This window comes from Bos indicus x Bos taurus, chromosome 12 (assembly GCF_003369695.1).
Source record: "Bos indicus x Bos taurus breed Angus x Brahman F1 hybrid chromosome 12, Bos_hybrid_MaternalHap_v2.0, whole genome shotgun sequence".
Taxonomy (NCBI): domain Eukaryota; kingdom Metazoa; phylum Chordata; class Mammalia; order Artiodactyla; family Bovidae; genus Bos; species Bos indicus x Bos taurus.
In genome coordinates this window covers 32,594,910-32,617,491 of record NC_040087.1, presented here as the reverse complement: position 1 = coordinate 32,617,491, position 22,582 = coordinate 32,594,910, and the positions used below count along the sequence as shown (strand labels likewise).

Sequence of the window (22,582 nt, the reverse complement as noted above, 5' to 3'; positions counted from 1 at the left end):
AAGTAACTTCCTAACTGTCCTGATTAAACCTCTGTGATTTGCAGCACCTTCCAGCAGATTCTAATGCAAATCACAGATGTCAACTACAGGTATAACTTTCTGTTTCTCATAGCCATACTGCAAATTTTGAAAAACTGAAATTAATTTTAATAATATATTTCGAGCCTAGTTGCTCAGTGGTGTCCGACTGTTTGTGACCCCATAGACCAAAGTCTGCCAAACTCCTCTGTCCACGGGGATCTTCTAGGCAAGAATACTGGAGTAGGTAGCGTTTCCCTTCTCCAGGAATAATATACTTTAGTTAACCTAATACAGAATATTCAACATAATATCATTTCAAAATGAAATTAAAAGTTGCTGAGTTAGTTGACACGGTTATTTCCCCCTAAGTCTTAGAAATCCTAGTATATTTTCCACGTGGGACACATCTCAGTACACGTTCCAGCACTTGAGGGCACCCGTGACTGCGGCTCCCTCAGGGGACGGGGTGCCCCTGCTGCCCATGGTCACTGGTCACCTGCAGTGTCCGCCAGGCTCCCTGCCCTCGGGCCCACTGGCGTTTGGTTTTCAGCCTTGAGCTCCTGGAGTTCTCTCTTAGGGTCTTTGTGCACAGAGCTCCCTCTGCCCGGAGAGCATGCCCACCGCCCACTTCATCCAAGTCATTCCGTCCTCCTGCTCTTTCCTCTTACAGCCCTTGATACGATTCACAGTTATAAATGTACTTGTGCACTGAGCACCCATAGTCTTGTAACATGTGTACTTCCCCGGGCCAGGCATTATCTCCTTAGCTTAGCACTACATATTAGGTGTCCAGCCCACATGCCACCAGGGAGGGACTCAAAATTATTCACTGAAAGAATGAACAGGTTCCTGATGTATGGGTTCCTTAATCTAGTCTTTTCAAAATGTGCATTGGAAATCAATTCGAAGACATGAAATCAATTTTCTGGGTCATAAACAGCACTGGCAAAAAGAAATGGAATAACTAGCATGTGGAGAGTGGTGGCGTGTCACGTTTCCTACCGTAGTCGTGTTCAGAAGCCTGTGGAAGCCTCGCTCTCATCGCTGCTGAGATGCAGGAGGAGGATTCCAGGTCCTTAGGGTCCCACTGGCCCCGAGTTGCCAGGCATGCAGGACCAGAGCTGGAGTTCCACTGTGCTGTTCCCTAAAGCCGGGGTCAGATTCAGTGGAGAAGCCTGCACACTGGCAGCTTCCTTGGAGGGTCCTGGGGGTCTTCTCTCCGTCCTGGAGCCCCTGGTGCCCAGCAGAGCCGGGGAGTGCCAAGGGCAGGCCTTCCCGTCAGACCTCCTCAGAGATAAGGATGGACACCCTGCAGAGCACGGGGTGGCCTGGCTGCAAACTCTTTCACTCCGTGGAGCAGGGGACGCACACTCCATGAGGGCCTCCCTGCGCCCCCCAGCTCCGCGCCCGTTGCAGTTGTGTTTCATTTAGGTAACAATCAAGAGCTGCTGGACGTTTCTTGTCTGAAGCCCAGCTCCGGTGTCTGCGATGGGCCCACAGGCCAAGGGAGTGGGGAAGGTTCTTCAGGCACACGAGCCGGCATCCTGGGGAGAGTGGGCAGGCTTTGCAGGCAGGCCCACCAGTGTCCTGAGCTTCTAGAGGCTGGTGAGTGGGGCAGGAAGGGGGCCAGGACGAGGGTCCTGTGATCTGAAGGCCTAGAGGCAGCAGAGGTGAGACGGCCCTGGACAGAGGCCTGGGGGGAGGCCCCAGGTCAGCCTGCGAGCCCCACATCTGGGGTCCGTTCACCCCCTCCCCCGGGGGGAAGGTCTCTCCTCCCAGCACCTAGGCTCGGACCCACAGGCTTCTTTGTCCCCTCACCCCAGGCTGGTGTGGCCTCTGGGAGGAGCTGGCATCTCTGAGGTGCCGCAGACACGTATCCTGGGTCCCCAGGTCCCTCAGTGAGATTCCAGGGACAGCTGTGGGGGAGTCTGGGAGCAGATGACCTAGGGGCAGCGTAGGGGGATCTTCTCCAGAAACGAGCTTCACCAGGGCGACCGCTGCACAGGCGCATTGAGAGCCGTCGCAGCTGAGCAAGAGGCAGAGACTTTCAGAAAAATGACCGAAGGGTGTTCAGCGTGGTCGTGATCAGATTCCCCAGAAGGTCTGGCTGGAACCTTGCCGCATGTCTGTGGCATCAAGTGGAGGAGCTTAGACTTGGCAGTTTCCATGCCCTTATCTTGCAAACTTAGAGAACAAGCTCTCCCCACGTGGGTTTTTCTTTTAGTTTAGATGATGATCTTTTTTTTTTTTTTAACAGACTGCCCAGGGATCTGGAGTCTCTTCTGGGGAGTAGGAAAGCGATCACACAAACGCTGACTCCAGGCCTCGGGCCGCAGCCCTGGGTGATTCTGGTACCGCACACAGGAGGCAGGGGGCTGCTCCCCTTCCGTGGAGCACTGGCAGGGTCTCCAGTGTTCCACCCGGTGGGTCAGACTCTCTTCTGTCTGCATGTCAGGTCCTACAATTTCCCCCCAGTCAGTGACATCCAGATAGAAGAGACCCCACCACCCTGGTGGCACCTCGGGGAGGGGACCCCCATCCGAGAGTCCAGTAGTCCAGCTCTTCAGCGCGCACCCACCCAGGTGGGGCCAGGCATGTGGCCCGGTGTCTTGCAGAGGACAGGGGTCTAAGTGTCAGCTCCCTAGAGAGGCCTGACCTGGAGTGGGGCTCTGTGTTCTGCCCCATCTCCTCCTCCCCGGGGTGTATTTCCTCTCTGGAGGCTTGATATCGCTCAGTGAACCTTGACCTCCACTTGCCACCCCCACCACGCATGTCACATGGGCCTGCAGACGTCCGGGTGTCATTGTAAACAAATACAGTCTTGAGGAAACACAGACTCCATCTTCTGGACAAGTGGAGTCTGTGTTTTGAGCCTGAGCTCTGGCCCAGCCAGGACACCGGTGCAGACGTAGAGAACAAATATATGGACACCAAGGGGAAGGGCGGTGGGATGGGTTGGGAGGTTGGGAGGGACATATATACTCTATTGATACTATGTATAAATTAGCTAACTGTTGAGAACTGACATAGAGCACAGGGAACTCTGCTCGGTGCTCTGTGGTGACCTAAATGGGAAGGAAATCCATGAAAAAGGCATTATATGTACATGTATAGCTGATTCACTTTGCTGTACAGAAGAAACTGACTCAACATTGTAAAGCAACTGTACTCTAATGAAAATTAATTTTAAAAATGCATTCAACAATCCAAGGCAGAAGAAGGGACAGAAAGCAGGACACAGCAGAAAGAAGCAGACGACCAATTCATGCTGGACTTTGGCACGTCTGGAGTGTTGTTGTAATCTCTATGGTAACCACTAGAATATGAAAAACTGTATAATGAGATAATAGAATGAAATTATAAAAGTAATCTATAATACACAACATCATTCATGGTAAACATGATAAATGTTCTAATTAATACAAAGTTTGCCAGATGGGATAAACACAACCCAGCGATATGCCGTTTACAAGAGACACATCTAAAATAGAAGGAAGATGAGAATATTTTTTCACTTCAATGCAACTAGGTTAAAAATCAGTAACAAAAAGATAAGTGGATTTGATGGGTAATTAAGCAGTATTTTTTCTAAGGAACTATATGGGACAAAGAAGAAATCATAATAAAAATTAGAAAATATTTTTGAATTAAATTATTCTTAAACACTACATATCAAAATATTTGGGATGCAGCTAAAGCCATGGCTGAAGGAAAATTTATGGCCTTCAATGACTCTGTTGCTGTTGCTGCAGTTTAGTCCCTCACCCGTGTCCAGTTCTTTGCGACCCCATGGACTGTGGCTGGCCAGGCTCCTCTGTCCATGAGATTCTCCAGGCAAGAATACTGGAGTGGATTGCCACTTCCTCCTCCAGGGGATCTTCCTGACCCAGGGATCAAACCCCCATCTCCTAGTTGGCAGGCAGATTCTTTACCACTGAGATACCTGCGAAGCCCAAATGAATTTATTAGACAAGAATAAATGCTAAAAATTAAAGCACCAAGAGTCTATCTCAACAAGTTTGAAAACGAACAGGAAAATAAAGCCAAAGAAAGTATCATTTATAATAAGGATAAAGGCCAAGGAAAAGACTTCGAAAAATAAGCATACAAAAGAGGACTAAGAAAGCCAAAGGCTGGTTCTTTGAGAAGGCAAAAATTACAACCCCAGTTTAAAGAAAAAGGAAGTAACAAAATCAACGTCAAGATGTACAAAGGGGATTTTTCTAAAAGTCCCACCAATCATCAAAAAGGTAATAAGCAATTACACCAACACATTTGAAAATGCAGGTGAAATGGACCAAGTCCTGAAGCCAGGCCATGGGCCTTGCAGTCTTTACTAAAGCCCAAGACCATGACGTGCTGCCCATGAGGGTCGCTGGTCTGCGGCTACACTCCAGACCCAAGTGCTTTAGAGAGGTCAGTCTTTGTATCAAATCCAGCTGGCTGGAGGGATGCGGTCTGACAGGGTCCTGGGAGTCTGGAAGGCTGGAGGAGCATCCTCACTCCTGAGTGGTCAAAAGGGGGCTCTGGAGCATGGTCCCTCTGCATGCATCCTGCCCACACCAGCTTCTGCCTCAGTTTACCCGGCCAGGCCAGCCACCTCGGCTGAGCTACTGGGAAGGCCTGCCCGGGAGGCACCGGCTGGCTTTGGTCCCTTCAGCTGTTTGAGGGCTCTGCGCGCCTCCAGACTGTGTGCTGACCACACAGCCCCCGCCAGGGCCCCTCGTGGCGCTTCAGAAGGCTCCAGGGACTGGCTATTGGCCCCCACGCAAGGCTGGCTGGCAGAGTGAAGGCACTGCAGAGTGTTTCCCCAGAGGGCATGTGCAGGGCAGCGACTGCTCCCTGTTGTGCAAAAACAAACCTCAAAGCAGTCCCAGCTCCAAGGGACAGTGAGCGATTACGATTGAACAAGGGACCACTCGCCTGGGGCTATGGGGAGCTGGCTGTCAAGGAAGGGTGGGTGGCTGATTGCGCTGCCAGGGACCTGCTGATGGAGGAGACTATTTTTGACTCTGCTTTATTTTCCCCTAAATAGACCATCCAGCCTACCTTGGCTACAGTTGGTCTGGCTGCACAGCCCTGAGCTTTTATTTTCATCTGTCCAAGAGTCAGGGATATTTGCTGTTTCCCAAATGCTCATTCTATGCAGTGTTCTTTTTTCCCCCAATTCACATAACGCAGCACCATATTGAGGACCTCCTATTTGGAAGTCATCTGCAAATATCTGGCTTTGTGTATCCTCTTGCCCCTGAACACCTCCTCCATCAACAGAGGGTGGTTTGTCAGTAAACTGGGGAATCTGTATAATGGGTATAGTTGGCACAGACTGGAATAGGATGTCACATGTTGCAGATCCAGATCCTTCCACCTTGATCCTCAGCACAAAGATTTCCTATTTCAGCTAAGATAACTGTTGTAGCTCCAGCTATCGCATATGCATTCAGCTGGCTAGAAGAGAGAAGGTGGGGCAGGTGTATTTCTTACTTTTAAGGACATTTCTAGGTAGTTGTGGACCCGAATCCTGCTTCTATCCCAGGGGCCACCCCAGGTGCAAGGAAAGTAGGTATAGTTTTTCTTCTGGGCAGGCTTGTATCACAGACAAAATTTGGGTGTAATACTAAGGGAAGGAGAAAACTGATACTGGAGGATAAACCTTGTCACAGATCCCGAGCAGTTTTACCTTCACACACACAGATTCTCACCGACAGCGCCTCAGTGCAAAGCGTCATCTCCCATCCTCCTGGACGTGGGGCTTGAGACAGCACAGGGGTCGACATCCACCACGATGAGCCCACACCTTTCCCGAAATTCCGCTCGCTTTTCCGCCTCTGGGTCTGACCCGCAGATGCCCACCCCTCTGGCCTCAGCCTACCACCCACCCACGTTTCATCCTGAAATGGTCTCGTTCCCACTGATGTGTGGATTCTGTCCCTCTGAGTAGCCGAGAATCTTTCAGACATCCTTAGTCACAGCATAACATCCCACCGTGTGTCCTCAGCCAAGTGTTACTGACAAGAAAGAGCTACAGCTGGAATTATTTACTCTTTCAAACCCTTTTAAAACAGAGTCAAGGTTATCTCCAGGGTGGCTATCATCCTCCTTCGCATCCTGGTGTGTTTCCTGGAGTGAAATGGACGCGGAAGGAGTCGCAGCCTCCCTGTGGGTGACAGGGCTCCCGAGTATGTCCTACCCCAAGTATCAGCCACCCTTATTCCATTGTTATCTCAAGACATATCTCATATGGCGCTTCTTAGAAACCATAGAAAAGACATGACTCTTCGGCCCAGGTAACCTTGGTTTTGCCAGAGAAATTAAAGAAAGGAAAAGCAGTAACAAGTGTGGGCTGAGGGCCTCTGGGGACCTGTGCAACCATGTCCTGTGTGATTTGGTGGCAGGGAGCTCCCCGAGTGTGTGTCCTCCCAAGGGAAATCTCCACCGGGAGATGTGAGGGCGGTGGACATGCTGTGTACTACTCACCCACGTGCACTATTGTGCGCCCACGTTCTAGCCCGCACCCGCACCTGAATTTCAGCCAAAGCAGATGCCTTAGAACATAGAACTGCTGGTCCTCGCCGATGAAGAGGCAAGTTGTGATGTGACAGCTGCTTGCCCACCAGTCCTTCGCTTCCTCCCAAAACTATTTGTAGCTCGTTGGCCTGTTTCTAGCCAAGGAGGTGGTTCCTGAGCTTGGAGGGTCTCCCAGCTCCAGGCAGGCCACGTGTGCTTCTTGGACAAACTGGCAGATCGTCAGAGGCTAGAGGTCCAGGGCGCCTACTGGCCAGTGCTGGGCTGGTGGTTAGAGCTGTGCTGGGTGGGGGTGTGGAGCTAGGGTCCTCGCAACTGTGGGAGGCCAGAGGAGCTTTGCCAGGAGGTTGGTGTGGGCTCATGGGAAGGAAATGTTCTTATACCTTCATACCAGGTGCATGCGTGTGTGCTAAGTCACGTTAGCCATGTCAGACTCTCTGTGACCCCATCGACTGTAGCCTGCCAGGCTCCTCTGTCCATGGGATTTTCCAGGCCAGAATGCTGGAGTGGGTTGCCATGCCCTCCTCCAGGGGATCTTCCTGACCCAGGGATCGAATCCGTGTCTATTATGTCTCCTGCATTGCCAGGCGGGTTCTTTACCACTAGGCCTGGGAAGCCTCATACCAAGTAGTATCTGTGATTAAATGAGATGACTGGGAGTAAACATCATTGTCTCAGCAGTCGCTGGGAGACTTTACCCTGCCTGAGACCTGCATGCGGGAGGGTGGAAGTTTCCTTAAGCTCATCAGGATTTGGGATACAGACCGGGCTCCCGGGCCTGTGTGCCAGCTACTGCCTGTGACAGAGACACACTGGCAGAGCTGAGAGCTGCCAAGATAGAGGATGAGAGCAGGCCGTCTATGGAGGAAGGAGCCGGGGAAGCCCCCTCTGTTGGGACAGGGGAGGACAGATCTTAGATTTGGAGAAGAGGCCTGCCCAGGGGGACTTGGCAGTGAGATGCCACTCTTTATGATGGGAAAAGCGAATGCTTAGAAGAGAGCTGATGACAGGACCAAGATATCTGCGCTACAGAGATTCTTTAGAGAGCATCACCTGTTGACTATGCATCGGGGACCTTGTATCCCAGTGGTTACAGACAAGGAATCCAGTAGGAGTGCGTTCAAGCACTCAAGTCAACGGTCAGTAAATACAAACCCCTTTCCAGGCATAGTGCCAGGGGCTTGGGCATCCACCGGAGAGTGGAAGAGCACCTGTGGGCCTTTAGCAAGTTTTGTGATTTCTTCAATCACCTTAATGTAGACTTGAGGCACCAATGATACCTGTAGAGATTTGCCCTCAGCAAAAGGTCATCATCAGATTCAGCGAGATGATGCATGGAAAGCATTTCCGTTGTATCCAACTGGAAAATATCCCACTCCAATGTGATCTATTCTCCTTATTCAATACTCCACCCATACTGAAAAAAAAAAAAAAAAAAACACTCTCTTTCAAGTTCTTTATAACCTCAAGGTAGTAATTAGGTCATGAACTGGCCTCCTTTCCTCCAGGACAGAGAATCCAGTTCTTTTCTTCTTTCCTCATTGACTCCATTTCCTGACCCTTTAATCACATTGTAAACTGAATTTATTTCACTGTATCTGTAACCATTTCCAAAGATGATGTCCCCGGATGGGCGCACGGACTAATAGAAGTGCAACCAGCACAGAAGGGAGAGGAGGTGGTCCCAGCCCTCCTGCTGCGTGGAGCCTGCTCCCTCACGTCTCTCCTCTCTGTGCCTCTGAGTTGAGATGGAGCCCATCGTGCCATCAGGGCACACCTGCAAGGCCGTCACTCACGGGGCAGAATCATCCAGGCATCCTGCCCTCCCTCGTCCGCACAGACACACCTAGGATAGAACCACGTCTACTGAGGATGTTTGCATGCGATGCTGGCTGGATTGCGAATCACTACTGAGGGCTTCCCTGGTGGCTCAGACAGTAAAGAATCTGCCTGCAATCAAGGAGACCTGGATTCGATCCCTGGGTCAGGAAGGTCCCCCAGAGAAGAGAATGGCTATCCACTCCAGTATTCTTGCCTGGAGGATCCCAAGGACAGAGGAGCCTGGCGGGCTACTATCTATGGGGTTGCAAAGAGTCGGACACCACTAAACAGCTAACACTTTCACCTGGAGGGCAGTTTGGAACTTTGATGCGGTAATTCCTCTTCTAGAGTTTTTATTTTTAATTTAAGGATGCAAATAGCATCATACCATATTTTATACAAATGAAAGGAAAACAATACTAAGTTCAGATCAGATCAGATCAGTCGCTCAGTCGTGTCCGACTCTTTGCGACCCCATGAATCGCAGCACGCCAGGCCTCCCTGTCCATCACCAACTCCCGGAGTTCACCCAGACTCACGTCCATCGAGTCAGTGATGCCATCCAGCCATCTCATCCTCTGTCGTCCCCTTCTCCTCCTGCCCCAATCCCTCCCAGCATCAGAGTCTTTTCCAATGAGTCAACTCTTCACAAGAGGTGGCCAAAGTACTGGAGTTTCAGCTTTAGCATCAGTCCTTCCAAAGAAATCCCAGGGCTGATCTCCTTCAGAATGGACTGGTTGGATCTCCTTGCAGTGCAAGGGACTCTCAAGAGTCTTCTCCAACACCACAGTTCAAAAGTATCAATTCTTCAGCGCTCAGCCTTCTTCACAGTCCAACTCTCACATCCATATATGACCACAGGAAAAACCATAGCCTTGACTAGACGAACCTTTGTTGGCAAAGTAATGTCTCTGCTTTTGAATATGCTATCTAGGTTGGTCATAACTTTCCTTCCAAGGAGTAAGCGTCTTTTAATTTCATGGCTGCAGTCACCATCTGCAGTGATTTTGGAGCCCAGAAAAATAAAGTCTGACACTGTTTCCACTGTTTCCCCATCTATTTCCCATGAAGTGGTGGGACCGGATGCCATGATCTTCGTTTTCTGAATGTTGAGCTTTAAGCCAATTTTTTCACTTTCCACTTTCACTTTCATCAAGAGGCTTTTGAGTTCCTCTTCACTTTCTGCCATAAGGGTGGTGTCATCTGCATATCTGAGGTTATTGATATTTCTCCCGGCAATCTTGATTCCAACTTGTGTTTCTCCCAGTCCAGGCAGTGGTTATTTTTATTCATTTATTTATTTCTGGCCGTGCCATGTGGCTGTGGGATCTCAGCTTCCCAGCCAGGGATTGAACCCGGGTCATGGTAGTGAAAGCACCAAGGCCTAACCACTGGGCCAGGAGGGAACACCTATCTTCTAGGATTTTTAGAGAAAAATCGTAGGTGTGGGCAAATGTGCATTCAGGGCTAATCCTTGCAGCATGTTTCCGGTAACAAAATTGGAAATTGGCCAGATAATCAATATAAAGAGGATTGCTTAAATAACAACTGTATTTTCATCTGATATAAACCTATAGTCATTAAAGAGTATGTACATGGTCATAGACCAGGCCCTGCCTGAGGAAATGTGTTTGCCATACATGAAGTGACAAAACAGCACATTAAAAAATCATGGTGTCAGACAGAATGCAGGCGAAGCTCTTAGCACCATGCTGGGTCTGTAAGTGTTGGCAACCATCACCGTTAGCAATATGAGCGGGGCCTTAGACAAGCATTCATGAATAATGGAGGAAAATAGAGCAGGACTGGACCAGCCCACTCCATGTCCTGTGATCATGGACCCCTCCCCTCCCCTCGCTAGACTTGGTTTACCTGTTTGGGAAATAATATCTGACTTTTATTAGGTTAGAGGGTACTTGCTTATGCGGATGCTCAGCAGAATTTTCATGCAGAATAATAAAGACAGCTCCCTTTGTGAGTCCATAGGGACATGGCTCTACACCCATGATCTAATGGACAGCTTCTCACAGAGGACATTTGGGCTTGGAGAAGTGAAGTGACTCACCCAAGGTGGGAGCCCCAGGACACGGTCACACGTCCCCAACTGCAGGCACCAGCCCACCACCTTCGTACAGGACCCCTGGCCCCGGGTGGTGTTTCCAGCAACTAGCTCAAGGTCCTGACATCCACCACCACGGTCTAAAGAGAAAGCTGAGGATGGGGTGGGGTGGTGGACCCGGGCTGTGGCCTGAGACGGGGTGGCAGCTGGCAAACCTGGGGGCTCAGTTCTGACCCAGACCACAGCATCCACACCTGCAAAGGGGTGAGGCGGGAGGATGGCCCCACACAGAGGGTCTGCAATGCTGCTGTGTACAGCAACTGGATCACATGGGGCAGGAAGCTGGGCTTGGTGGTCTGGGGCTGGTGTGGGGTGTGTGTCTGGGCTCTGTGAGATGCGATCAGTCTCCTTGGGACTGACCCATAGGAAATGGTTCTCAGTAAAGCCGACCCCATGCCCCCGACACCAACTGCTCTAGGAAGCTTTCCAGGTGACTCTTCTCCACTTCCATCCTGGGATCCAGGGCATCTCCTACCCTGAGTCCTTAATCACACAGACCCACAGGAGCCAGTCTTTATTGTAGTTGTCTCCATGACAAAAGCAGTGCATACCTATATATTTGCTGTGCAGTGCAGTAGCTAGCAGCAATAAATGGCTTTTAAAATTTAAATCAATTGAAATGAAATAAAAAAAAAAATCAGTTCCTCAGTCTCACTAGCCACATTTCCAATCCCAGTTGCCACACAAGGCTGCAAGTTCCTGTATCAAATAATAGCACACACACAACTTTCCCATCATCACAGAAACTTCCCTCAGACAGCCCTGCTCCAGAGTTTTTCTATCAAAATAGATTCACATAGAAATAAACATGAGTAGAGCTGGTGGTTATCTTATTTCACTTTTCTTAAGTAACCATTGACACAGCTTTTAATAGTAACTGTTTAGATTTGATAGTTTCATACTAAATATTTACCAAACAAAATTATACAATCCAAAATACATACCACTGACATTAAACATTAAGAATAACTCACTAATGACTGAATTGTATGCTTTTAAAAGTATATAAAAACATGTTTGGAAAAACTGAGTATGTGTTGAAGGCTTCAGCTTTGTCCTATCCCTTTTTATTTCATATTTCATGCAGAAAAATCAAGCTTGGTTTTATATATCCTCAACTGTTTTTCAAACTGTTTCAAAACCTAAAATGAGAATACATAGGTTACAGTCCATCCTAATGCACAAACACACACTCCACTGAATATACTTCTATTAGATGTTGCTTGCTGGGGTGTGCTCAGTTGAGTCCGATTCTTTGTGTCTCTATGGACTGTAGCCCGTCAGGCTCCTCTGTCCATGGGATTATCCCAGGAAGAATACTGGAGTGGGCTGCCATTTCCTCCTCCAGGGGATCTTCCCAACCCAGTGACTATTTCCTACATCTCTTGCATTGCAGGCAGATTATTTACCCCTGAGCCACCAGGAAGCCCAATGTTGGTTGAGGCAAAGATTATTATTCTTGGGTCTCAAGTTCTGTGAGGCAGCTGATTGCTATCCTGAAATGAACTGCCAAATCCATCATTTTCAGTGAAATCTCTTATCCAATATATAGACCATCTTCTTAGAAAGCCTGTAAACTTTGCAGACTGGAAAATAGCCAGTCTGTGCTTTTCTCCCTCAGGAGAACTAAGAAAGCAGCTGTCCCAGTTTAAAAAAAAAAAAAAAAATCCTGTTTTTATTGGCTAGCTTATTTTGAAGGTTTCTTCAATTTAACTGTATTTCTGCAATTTCCAATTTGCAAATCCTTCTTCTGAGCTTGCCGGCCCTGTTGTGACAAAGCACCGCATTGCCCAGTTGTTTTGTGCTCATATCTGGGGCATGCAAACATCATATAACCTGTGTTGAAAACACAATGACTTCTGAAATGCAATGTTGCTTATTAAGCCAGTAAATCATCAGACGATTTGAGCTCAGAAGTGTGTTGAACTCCCAGACGTGCAGAGTAGAGCACCGGGGGCTATGGAAGAAGGAGGCTTGTAGGACTGGCTCTGAATCTGCCGGTGCAAAGAGCCCCCCACCCCCGCTTTAGGCTAGTTTTCAAATACTACCTTCAAGGGATGAAAAATGAGTGAGTCTCATTTTATTAGCAGCAGTGCTAATAAAAACACTAAGGCAAAGTAACACCCAAGTAGGTCTGTGCAAAGCGCTGTATGCTAGACCCTTCCAGTGTCCCATCTCCCGTAGCGCTGCGTGGTGGGTCCTTGGGTCATGCTCATTTCATAAAACCAGGAGATGGAGGTTCAGGGAGGTTAAGCAACACACCCCAAAGCCAGTAATCGGAAGTGATGTGAACCCAGGTGGCATGTGTTCAGAGCCCGTGTTCCCAATCATTTTATTCAGGAAGACTACATAACCATTGATTGACATCTTTCCCTCTTACAATCATACACCTATTTTTACTCCAATAGAAACGACATCTATGATCAGTGTTGCCGACTCAAGCCCTGTCACTCTGGCAGGTCTGCAGGTAGAGGCGGGCACCCTGAGTGGTAGGTTTTCTTTCCCAAACCTCTGCAACCCAGGGGAGCTTCCTGGAGGAAATCAGTAGGAGCCTGCTGGTAACTAGAGGAGAAACCTAGTCTGAGAGATGGAAGAAACCATCTTCACACAAACAGAAGGGCTGGGTACAGTGAAATAAGCTTTTCTGAAGCTTATTTCTGTACTGTGTGAGATTCCTCAGCATTTGTCACCTGTTCCAGAACTAAAGCAATTACCTAATGAGGAGTTTGGCAGTTTTTTTTCTTTTTTTTTTTTAACTTAACCAAAGGAGTATAGCTCCTTTGGTCTTCCCAGGTGTTTCACTGGTAAAGAATCTGCCTGCAAAGCAGGAGATGCAGGTTTGATCCCTGGGTTGGGAAGACCCCCTGGAGAAGGAAATGGCAACCCACTCCAGTCTTCTTGCCTGGAGAATCCCATGGACAGAGGAGCCTGGCGGGCTACAGTCCATGGGGTCACAGAGTCGGACACGACTGAAGCGACTTGTCAGGCACGCGCCAAGCATGCATGGTACCTGTTTACAAGGCTGAGTTTGCTGGGGGCTGCGGGGAGAGGGATGGGTGGTAGGGCAGAGAGGAAGCCCCTGTGGGGTGGGGGAGGACATCCAGAGGGAGGGAGGCCCCTGGGTGCCTAGAGTAGCACCTGGACTGCAAAACTAGTGTTTTCAGTTAACTCTAGTCACGTGCACCAGGTGGGGGCGGGGGCGGGGGCGGGGGCTTGTTAAAGGTCCGACTGCAGGGTCTCATGCCCTAAGTGTCTGAGTCAGTAGGTCTGGGGTGAGGCCTGAGACTCTGCGTTTTTAACAGGTTCCCAGGAGACGCTGAGGCTGCTGGCTGGGGTCTATGCTTGAAAGCCCACAGCTACAGGGCCAGCAGATGCAGAGGGTAATTAATCACTCTGCCCCAGGAAGTTCCAAATTTAGTGGGACACTGGAGCCCAGTTTTGATGACTACAAGAGGCTGCAGAGAAATGGTAGATGATGTGGGGGAAAGGATCAGGAAAATGATCAAAGGGTATAAAATAAAATCAACCAGGAAAAATGATTTAATTCTTTGGGATAACGTCATTTGAAGAAGAGAATACTGTTTAATCAATATTTTCAATATATAAATGTTGACTGTGACGAAGGCGTTCTCTATGTCTCCAGGGCTGGGCCATGGTAAACAGAATTACAGCATCATAAGGCAGACTGTGATTAGGAATACTAAAACACACTAAGCTTTGAGCGAAAAGTGTGGCACTTCAGTTTCCAAAGCTACCTTGACTTAGATGGTTTAAACTCCATATAGAAAATTCCACTCTGTAAATTTCCTTCCAGCTGTTAGACTCTATAGTACCCAAGAATAAATGTGTTCCTATTTCAAAAGGATTCTGGAAGGAGTAAGGATGTAGTTGGAATAAACCAATTTTCCCTTAGGTTTTTTCCTTTCAGTTTCCTAAGTCAGTAACCTTGACTTCTGGTACCTTTCAGAGGATGCCGTTAAGATGTTCTTTTTCCTTTTAAAATATACTCCTTGTAGTTGTCCGTTCAGACAGTCAATTACCAGGGACTCTGTGCACTAGGGTTTTCATTTCTGCTCCAAACTTACTTTCAATGCAAAGTTTGTTCACTGGTGTTTTGATGCTATTATTCGAACTTTTATGAGTAAAAAATTCTTAGGTTTATTCTGTAAGTATGTAATACAATGGAGATATTTAAGTTATACATTAAATTCCACTTCAACTTTGTACTTTAACATACTTCTGTTGGATTAAAAAAAAATGTTCTTACCTCCTTGGGCAGAAATGTAGCACAGTGGATGTAAGGACCATCGTCACTAATAACATTAATAGCATTTTTGATACAAAAGATTACAGATAAATGTCAAAAATCACGGTGAGATATTTTTCAATTTCTCTGATTTATCTTGGCTGGAAAAGGGATGCCTTAGGATGAGTTTGGTTGAATTTTAGAACCCAGAGGACAAAAGTTTTCATCTCAGTTATTTCAAAATGAAATCATGCAAGCACCCACAGCCCCCCAAACACAAATCACATGCATCATGGGGAAAGCTGTCCTTGGATAAATGGCAGTGACAACCTTGGTTGTGGTGTATATAATCATATATATATATATACACACACACACACATATATGTACACACACACATTGCATTGTTATATAAGGATTGTGAAAGAATTACCTTAAGGTAATGATAATCTGAATTTTAAAAAGTGAGAACATTAGAATGGAAAAAACACTTATAGATCTTCTTTACTAGGAACTGAAAATTCTAGAAAAAAGTTCAAAGTTCATATGCATTAAACAAGACTACTTAATTATTAACTTCTGATAATATTAAAATATATTATGTATTTATATTTAATATTTATATTTTATTATATACATTTGTATAAATTATATATATATATATTATATTTAAATATGTATATTTTATGCTTTTGAACTGTGGTGTTGGAGAAGACTCTTGAGAGTCCCTTGGACTGCAAGGAGATCCAACCAGTCCATTCTAAAGGATATCAGTCCTGGGTGTTCATTGGAAGGACTGATGCTGAGGCTGAAACTCCAATACTTTGGCCACCTGATGCTAAGAGCTGACTCCTTGGAAAAGACACTGATGCTGGGAAAGATTGAGGGCAGGAGGAGAAGGGGACGACAGAGAATGAGATGGCTGGATGGCATCACCGACGCGATGGACATGGGTTTGGGTGGACTCCAGGAGTTGGTGATGGACAGAGAGGCCTGGCATGCCATGGTTCATGGGGTCGCAAAGATTCGGATACGACTGAATGACTGAACTGAACTGAACTGATGTATATTTTAAAGCATTCATTCTTATCAGAAGTTTATAGACTTTTTGAAAGGATGCTAGAGATGGGACAGTTATCCTTGTGACTCAAAGCATTGACTGCAGACCATCAGCATCACCATCAGTATCACCTGGGAACTTGCTGGAAATTGGGTGATGGCCCAGACCTATTGAAGGAGAAGTTGCATTTTAACAAGTCTCAGGTAATTTGTATATCTTTCAAATATTTAAAATTTGAAGATCCCTAGTCAAAATTTCGAGCGTGCTAAGTCGCTTCAGTAGTGTCTGACTCTTTAAGACCCTATGGGTCGTAGCCCTCCAGGCTCCTCTGTCCATGGGATTCTCCAGGCAAGAATACCGGAGTGGGTTGCCATGCCCTCCTCCAGGGCATCTCCCTTACTCAGGGATTGAACCCACGTCTCTTATGTCCCCTGAATTGGCAGGTGGCTTCTTTACCACTAGCGCCACCCTAGTCAAAATTATCAGGATTTTTTCTGCATTGTCTGCCAGAGGACAGTATATCTGTCTGCTAATTCAAGCTATGTTTTTACTTTCTTGATGTATATAAACTAAATTTGATGATTCTAAAAGTTCTAATCAGATTTTAAGATTCCAATCAGATAGCAAAACCATCTGATAATCATCCCATTCTTCAAATGGGACAAGAAGGCCATCTGTCCCTTTATTACACTGGGCTTTGATCAAAGTGGAAACATAAATGGTCAATACAATACCATCATAGTCACTTATTTAATATGTATTTTAAATTTGAAATCGTAAGTTGTCCTAATAAATGATCTATATGCTATCAAGAAATAAAATCAATCATTATTTTAATAATGAATTCAGCAATTCTCTAAAAACAAAAAGTTTACTATGGCTCCAAAATACTTTTATTGGCACTGAAAGTGAAAGTCATGCCCAACTCTGCAGAATTCTGCAGGCTAGAGTACTGGGGTGGGTAGCCTTTCTCTTCTCCAGGGGATCTTCCCAACCCAGGGATTGAAACCAGGTCTCCCGTATTGCAGGCAGATTCTTTACCCGCTGAGCCTCAGGGGAAGCCTAAGAATACTGAAGTGGGTAGCCTATCCCTTCTCCAGCAGATCTTCCCAACCCAGGGATTGAACAAGGGTCTCCTGCATTGCAGGCAGATTCTTTACCAACTGAGCTATGAGGGACATTTTCTCTTTTAAACATATTTAAATCCTGCTTTAAATTTTGCAGGACTCCAAGATCAATCCTGCCTGCCAAGTCAGCAGAGGAATTTTCCCTTCGTAAATGCGGCTGTTTCATTTAGGTTTCTGAAAAAGGTGCTCTCCGCATCACCCAACCCCCTGCCTCCAGGTACCAGGAGGGAAGACAGCCCCCCACATAAACATCCAGAAATCTTCACAACTGAAAATAAATCATAAGAACATATTACAGTTGATTGAAAAAAATCTCAGCTGAAATCAGGTGTTTTAAAAACAGGAGGCAAAAACAGCCACTTAACTAGTGTTTAGAAGACCATTACATACTGATGTAAGGGTATAATAGGAGGATTAAAATAGTAAATGAAGGGGAAATCTCTGTATAATAAGAGTACCCTCATCTCTTTGCATTAAAACATTGCAGTGTGCCTCTGGGCAAGGGGTGGGGCTGGGGAGGTGGGGGGCTTGGCTCTAAATGGGGAAAAAGCTCAGGAAAGAAGAGACCTAAAGAAAAACAGGCCTCTTTCACCTAGGTAGGACCACATTGATAGTCCATCCCATGTAATTTTAAAAGGGAAGCTTTATGTCTTAACTATAGAACTAAAACTTTAGTGACAGTAACATAGGTGGCTCCCTTGGTGGCTCAGATGGTAAAGAATCCAGCTGCAATGCAGGAGACCCAGGTTCGATCCCTGGGTCAGGAAGATCCCCTGAAGAAGGGCATGACAACCCACTCCAGTGTTCTTGCCTGGAGAATCCCCATGGAGAGAGCAGCCTGGCAGGCTACAGTCCATGGGGTTGCAAAGAGTTAGACACAACTGAGCAACTAAACAATAACACATGTTGTAAATCATTTCCCTCGTATTCAGGGCAGCATCAGAGCAGCCCCGTGCGGAAGGGAGACAGGCATGGACTCTGGAAAACCTGGATTCAGATCCCAGCTTTACCCTTGAAGCTCTGTGGCCTTAGACAAATTTCTTCGCCTGTCTGAGCCTCTATTTTCTTAACTGTAAATGTGTGTTTTTGTGAAGCTAGCAGAGCAGGTAAAGCACCCAGCATGAAGCCCGGCACATTTTAATGTGGTGAAAAACAATACTTATTACGATCGTTATAATTACTCTTAGAGATATGAAAACGGCAAACACTATTTCTACAAAAACACCATTTTTTGCTTTCAAATCTCTTTATGGATATTTCCCAGCCCACGTCGAAACCAACTTACCTTAGTCACTTCTCCCATGGAGATGAGATTAACTTTCAAGTGACGAAAAACAGACTCATCACATTCAACCTACCAACTCTGTCACGTGTTGATGGATTTTTAAAGGCTAAAATGCGTCATCCAGCGATGTGTATTGAAAATCCTTTCCCATTTCTGCAATGTTTCCACCCCTCTCCTTTACATGGACTCAGGCAGGATTGATCCACACCTGGGCTGCATTAGAAGGGGCCCTGGAGAGATGGTATCAGCCCTGCAGGCTGCTAGAAGGGCCTCAGACCACTGTGAACATAACATTTGGGACAGACGAAAGAGGTTAATTTACTACAAATGATTCCCCTGCTGCTGCTACTGCTGCTAAGTCACTTCAGTCCTTTCTGACTCTGTGCGACCCCATAGACTGCAGCCCACCAGGCTCCCCCGTCCCTGGGATTCTCCAGGCAAGAACACTGGAGTGGGTTGCCATTTCCTTCTCCAATGCATGAAAGTGAAAAGTGAAAGTGAAGTTGCTCAGTTGTGTCCGACTCCCAGCGACCCCATGGACTGCAGCCTACCAGGCTCCTCTGTCCGTAGGATATTCCAGGCAAGAGTACTGGAGTGGGGTGCCATTGCCTTCTCCAAATGATTCCCCAGGGACCCTGAAATACTGGTCTTCCACCATCTGAATGGGCTACATTGATGGGCTGTCCAGAAATTCTCCCACTGGTTGTACAGCCACAACTACAAACACACTGCAACTGGAGGCAAGGTTTTCTGTGTCCAAAGTATCCTCTGAGCTAACACAAGACAGTCAAACACAATGGTTTTACGATATATTTAAAATGAATCTTTCTGTGTCATTTCCAGGACTAAATCCTGACTCTCTTAAAACAGGAAATACAGTTTTTATTGAATTTAAGTTGTTTTTTGGTGAAAAGAAAAGGAATTCAAATTCAGCTTTTCATAAACAGCCACGTGGTCATTCTGCTTGTAAACGTACAGAATATAGCTGATACACATCACAATCAGATATGTATGTTATTTATTCACAAGCTTAATTGGTAAAATAGAAGACCACCTGTTTCAAATGCACTGACACCACAGACAGTGTATGAATCAGAAATACTTGGCCTACAGTATTTCATTCTATTTGGTTCAACCGAGAAAAACTATTAATACATTCTTAGATAGGAAAAGTGATGCTTTTTATATTTTGTGATAGCTTCACATTGATTCATTTTTTCAGAATATACTAAAATCAATTTAATCTAATTTGAACATGCTAATTTTTTTCTTTTGTTTCCTGAACACAGACTGTAGCTTAGGAAACCACCATGTTATACCTAATCAATCCTACTTTGTACGTAAACCACAACACATTTCATATTTCATTTTAGAAGGTCATATTGAAAAACTGTATTGAAAAGTGACTCATCTGGTTCTGGATTTACATGGCAACATTTAAAACTAGTGGTCTAGCTGACATAGGGAACCATGCAGAAAGAGTTAACAACAGGCATAGAAATACCAAAATAACTCTTGTGAACAGCAACTGCTGAAAGTAAAGAAAGAATGAGTAAAAATGAGTTTATCGTTTCAGTGTTGGTAATTCACTACTGAGTTCACGTGAATAAAATCAGTTCGTGTTAATAAAATCCATAACATAATCACATAGAGTATTGGCTTCAGAGTGATTGTATTCTGTTAGATACATGCAGCATTAAAAAAAATCTACCTTGACATTTTAAAAAAGAAGGTCTGGAAAAAGTACTTTCTCCAATTTCCTCAATAATTCAGTTTTATTTTAAAGTCCAGGTAAAAACTCTGGGACCAGTTTACCTTTTATAATTTCATGGCCATGTTACACCCCTTCCTTTCCCCTGACAATATCAATCCTCCAAACAATAAAAAAGCATAAGCCCCGCCTTCAAATAAAATACTTAAAAAAAAAAAAAACCCATCCCAAATAAAACAAAATAATATTGAGCAAAGAACTCAATTGCTTTTAAAAAGGTGAAAACACTGGTGACATTATTTTCACTTCAATCACTTAACTCATCTAAGTGAATGCTTCAAAGTGCTCCTGTGGCTCTAGAGAGACTCCAGCAGAAAGGATGGAAGGAGTGCATCTCAACGGACCGGCCAGGCAGTGGGAGTGCTTGGTAAATTCCCGAAGGCTCCTCCTAGGTGGAGAGCCCGCTACACGTCGCTGGGCGACCGCGCTCTCTGGGACAGGCTGGGTGGGACGCAGCCACAGCACACGAGGCAGAGGGCCTTCTGGATCTCCTGGTTTCTGAAAGCATATATGACGGGGTTGATGATGGAGTTGTAGGTGGCGGGCAGGAGGGTGGCGTAGGTGTAGATGGAGGGGTACGTGTAATCAGCGATCAAGGAGTAGAGGGTGAAAGGCATCCAGCAAGCAGCGAAGGTCCCCAGGATGATGGCCAGGGTGGAGATCCCCTTCCGGGTGGTCACGTAGTGTGAGGTGGCCAGGAAGTGGTGCTGCAGGGCGATCTGATGGGCGTGCCGCATGACGATCTTACAGATCTGGATGTAGAGCTGCAGCATGAGTGCGAAGGTGAAGAGGAAGGAGACAGACAGGATGGCAGCGTTGTTCTTGGTGAGAGGCCTGACCACGCTGCAGGTGGACTCGTCCCGCAGGCAGTTCCAGCCCAGGACCGGCAGCAGGCCCAGGCAGATGGAGGTCCCCCAGAGCATGAAGAGCATGACGTAGGTAAACGTGACCGTCCTCTCTGAGTGGTAGGTCAGGGCGTAATACAGGGAGAGGTAGCGGTCAACCGTGATGGCCAGCAAGCTGCAGACGGAGGCAGAGAAAGAGGCCACGATGAGTCCGATGGTGACCAGCTTGGTGGCCTCTGACTGAAGCAGGTAGGCAAACACGAAATTGACAATGAGTCCGATGCCGGCCAGCAGGTCTGCAAGCGCCAGGCTGCCTATCAGCAGAAACATGGGTGCCCGCAGGCTGGGGTTATGGAAGATGATAAGGACCACGATGGCATTTTCGCAGGAGATGAGGGTTCCCGAGGTACATAAGACAATGTCCCAGGGGTTAACCACCAGCTCCGGCTCCGGCTGCAGGACAGGGACCTGGGAGGAGACCTCCGCCGAGATGTTCCCGGAGGCACCGGCATCTACAAACTCCGGAGGCAGCCCGCTTACATTGACTTTCGGGTCTTCATTCATTTTAACCCCTGTCCTCTTCAACGAAAAGACAGGCTGTTTAGTGTTGAGATAGGGCAGGGCGACAATCCCACATCATGCAAAAACCACACCAACAGCGAGCCAGCCCTACTTAGACACTGCCCCCAAATGCCACAAGCTTCCCAAATCACAATCTGGTAAGAAATACGACAAAAGCCAAAGTCTCCGTGGCTTAAAACCATCACCACCACAACAAAAATGCCGTTTTGGCGCTGGGGGACACCCGGGATGGGACTTGCACACAGGTGCGCGAGCGGGGCAGGCACACGCGGGACAGCGGCGGTCTGTTCGCTCAAGTGCTGAGGACACACGTGAAAATGTGTCTCGCGTGCCGCCAACGAGCGGCCGCCTGGCACCGGGGCTGCCGCGGGGGGTGGGGGGGACCGCGCCGCGGCGACAGCTCTCCAGCCGGGTCGGGCTGCCATCCTCGCTGGAACGTTCAAAACTCCCACCCTCCAGGCGCCCGGTGCGCGCGCACATTCACACCCCAGCCAGAACAAAGGGGGTCCCGGCCGCTCCCCCTCACCCCGCCCCGCCGCCCCGTGCGCACGGGGCAGTCGCCGCAGAGCCACGAAAGGAGGGCGCGCGCGATGGAGGTGTGGACACGGACGGACAGACAGATGCCCAGGCACCGCGGCGGACGCGAGGGGACGCGAGGGGACCCACAGGGCGCGGGTACATCGCGGGGGTCACCTTGGTGCGCCCAGGCCGGGGGGGAGGGCTCCTCCGCTGCTCCCAAAGCGCTACCCGGGTCGCATGTCGGCGCCGGACCCGCGGGGCGAGGGGCGGCGGCCGCTCGCTGGGCCTGGCCGGGAGGGCGGGGGCGCGCTCCGCGCCAGGTGAGCAGCGGCGGCAGGTGAGCGACGGGCTCGGCTCGCGCGCCCGGCTCTCCCCGCCCGGCCGCTCGCTCTCCCCGCCCGCGCGCGCCACCGCCCCCGCGCGCGCCGCCGCCGAAGCCCCTGGAGGCCGGCGCGCGCCCCACGGGTCGGGGCTGCGCTGGGCGCGCGGGCGGGGAGAGCCCCCCACCGCCCGGTGCGAGCGAGAGGAGCCGGACGCCAGGAACTGCAGCGTCACGGTGGCCGCCGCCGCCCCGCATCCCACTCGGGGCTCGCACGGCGCGGGGGCGGGACAGCGCCGCCCCGGAGCCCCGTGACCCATTTCGTTCCCGAGGTCCCCCTGG

At 48.1% G+C, this 22,582-nt stretch overlaps 1 protein-coding gene across 2 annotated transcripts; it reads right to left on the bottom strand.

Moving 5' to 3' along the window:
- Positions 1-19,002: 19,002 nt before the first annotated feature.
- Positions 19,003-22,310, bottom strand: GPR12 (G protein-coupled receptor 12). 2 transcript variants are annotated; one of them, XM_027557538.1, is made up of 2 exons: positions 22,096-22,310; positions 19,003-21,399 (listed from the first exon to the last, which is right to left on the bottom strand). In XM_027557538.1, exon 2 carries the CDS (start codon positions 21,382-21,384, stop codon positions 20,380-20,382), a length of 1,005 nt encoding a protein of 334 aa, XP_027413339.1. In that variant the 5' UTR covers positions 21,385-21,399; positions 22,096-22,310; the 3' UTR covers positions 19,003-20,379. The 2 variants fall into 2 exon arrangements, with proteins under 2 accessions (XP_027413339.1, XP_027413340.1); XM_027557539.1 differs by having other exon boundaries at positions 19,003-21,392; positions 22,096-22,265.
- Positions 22,311-22,582: the final 272 nt, after the last annotated feature.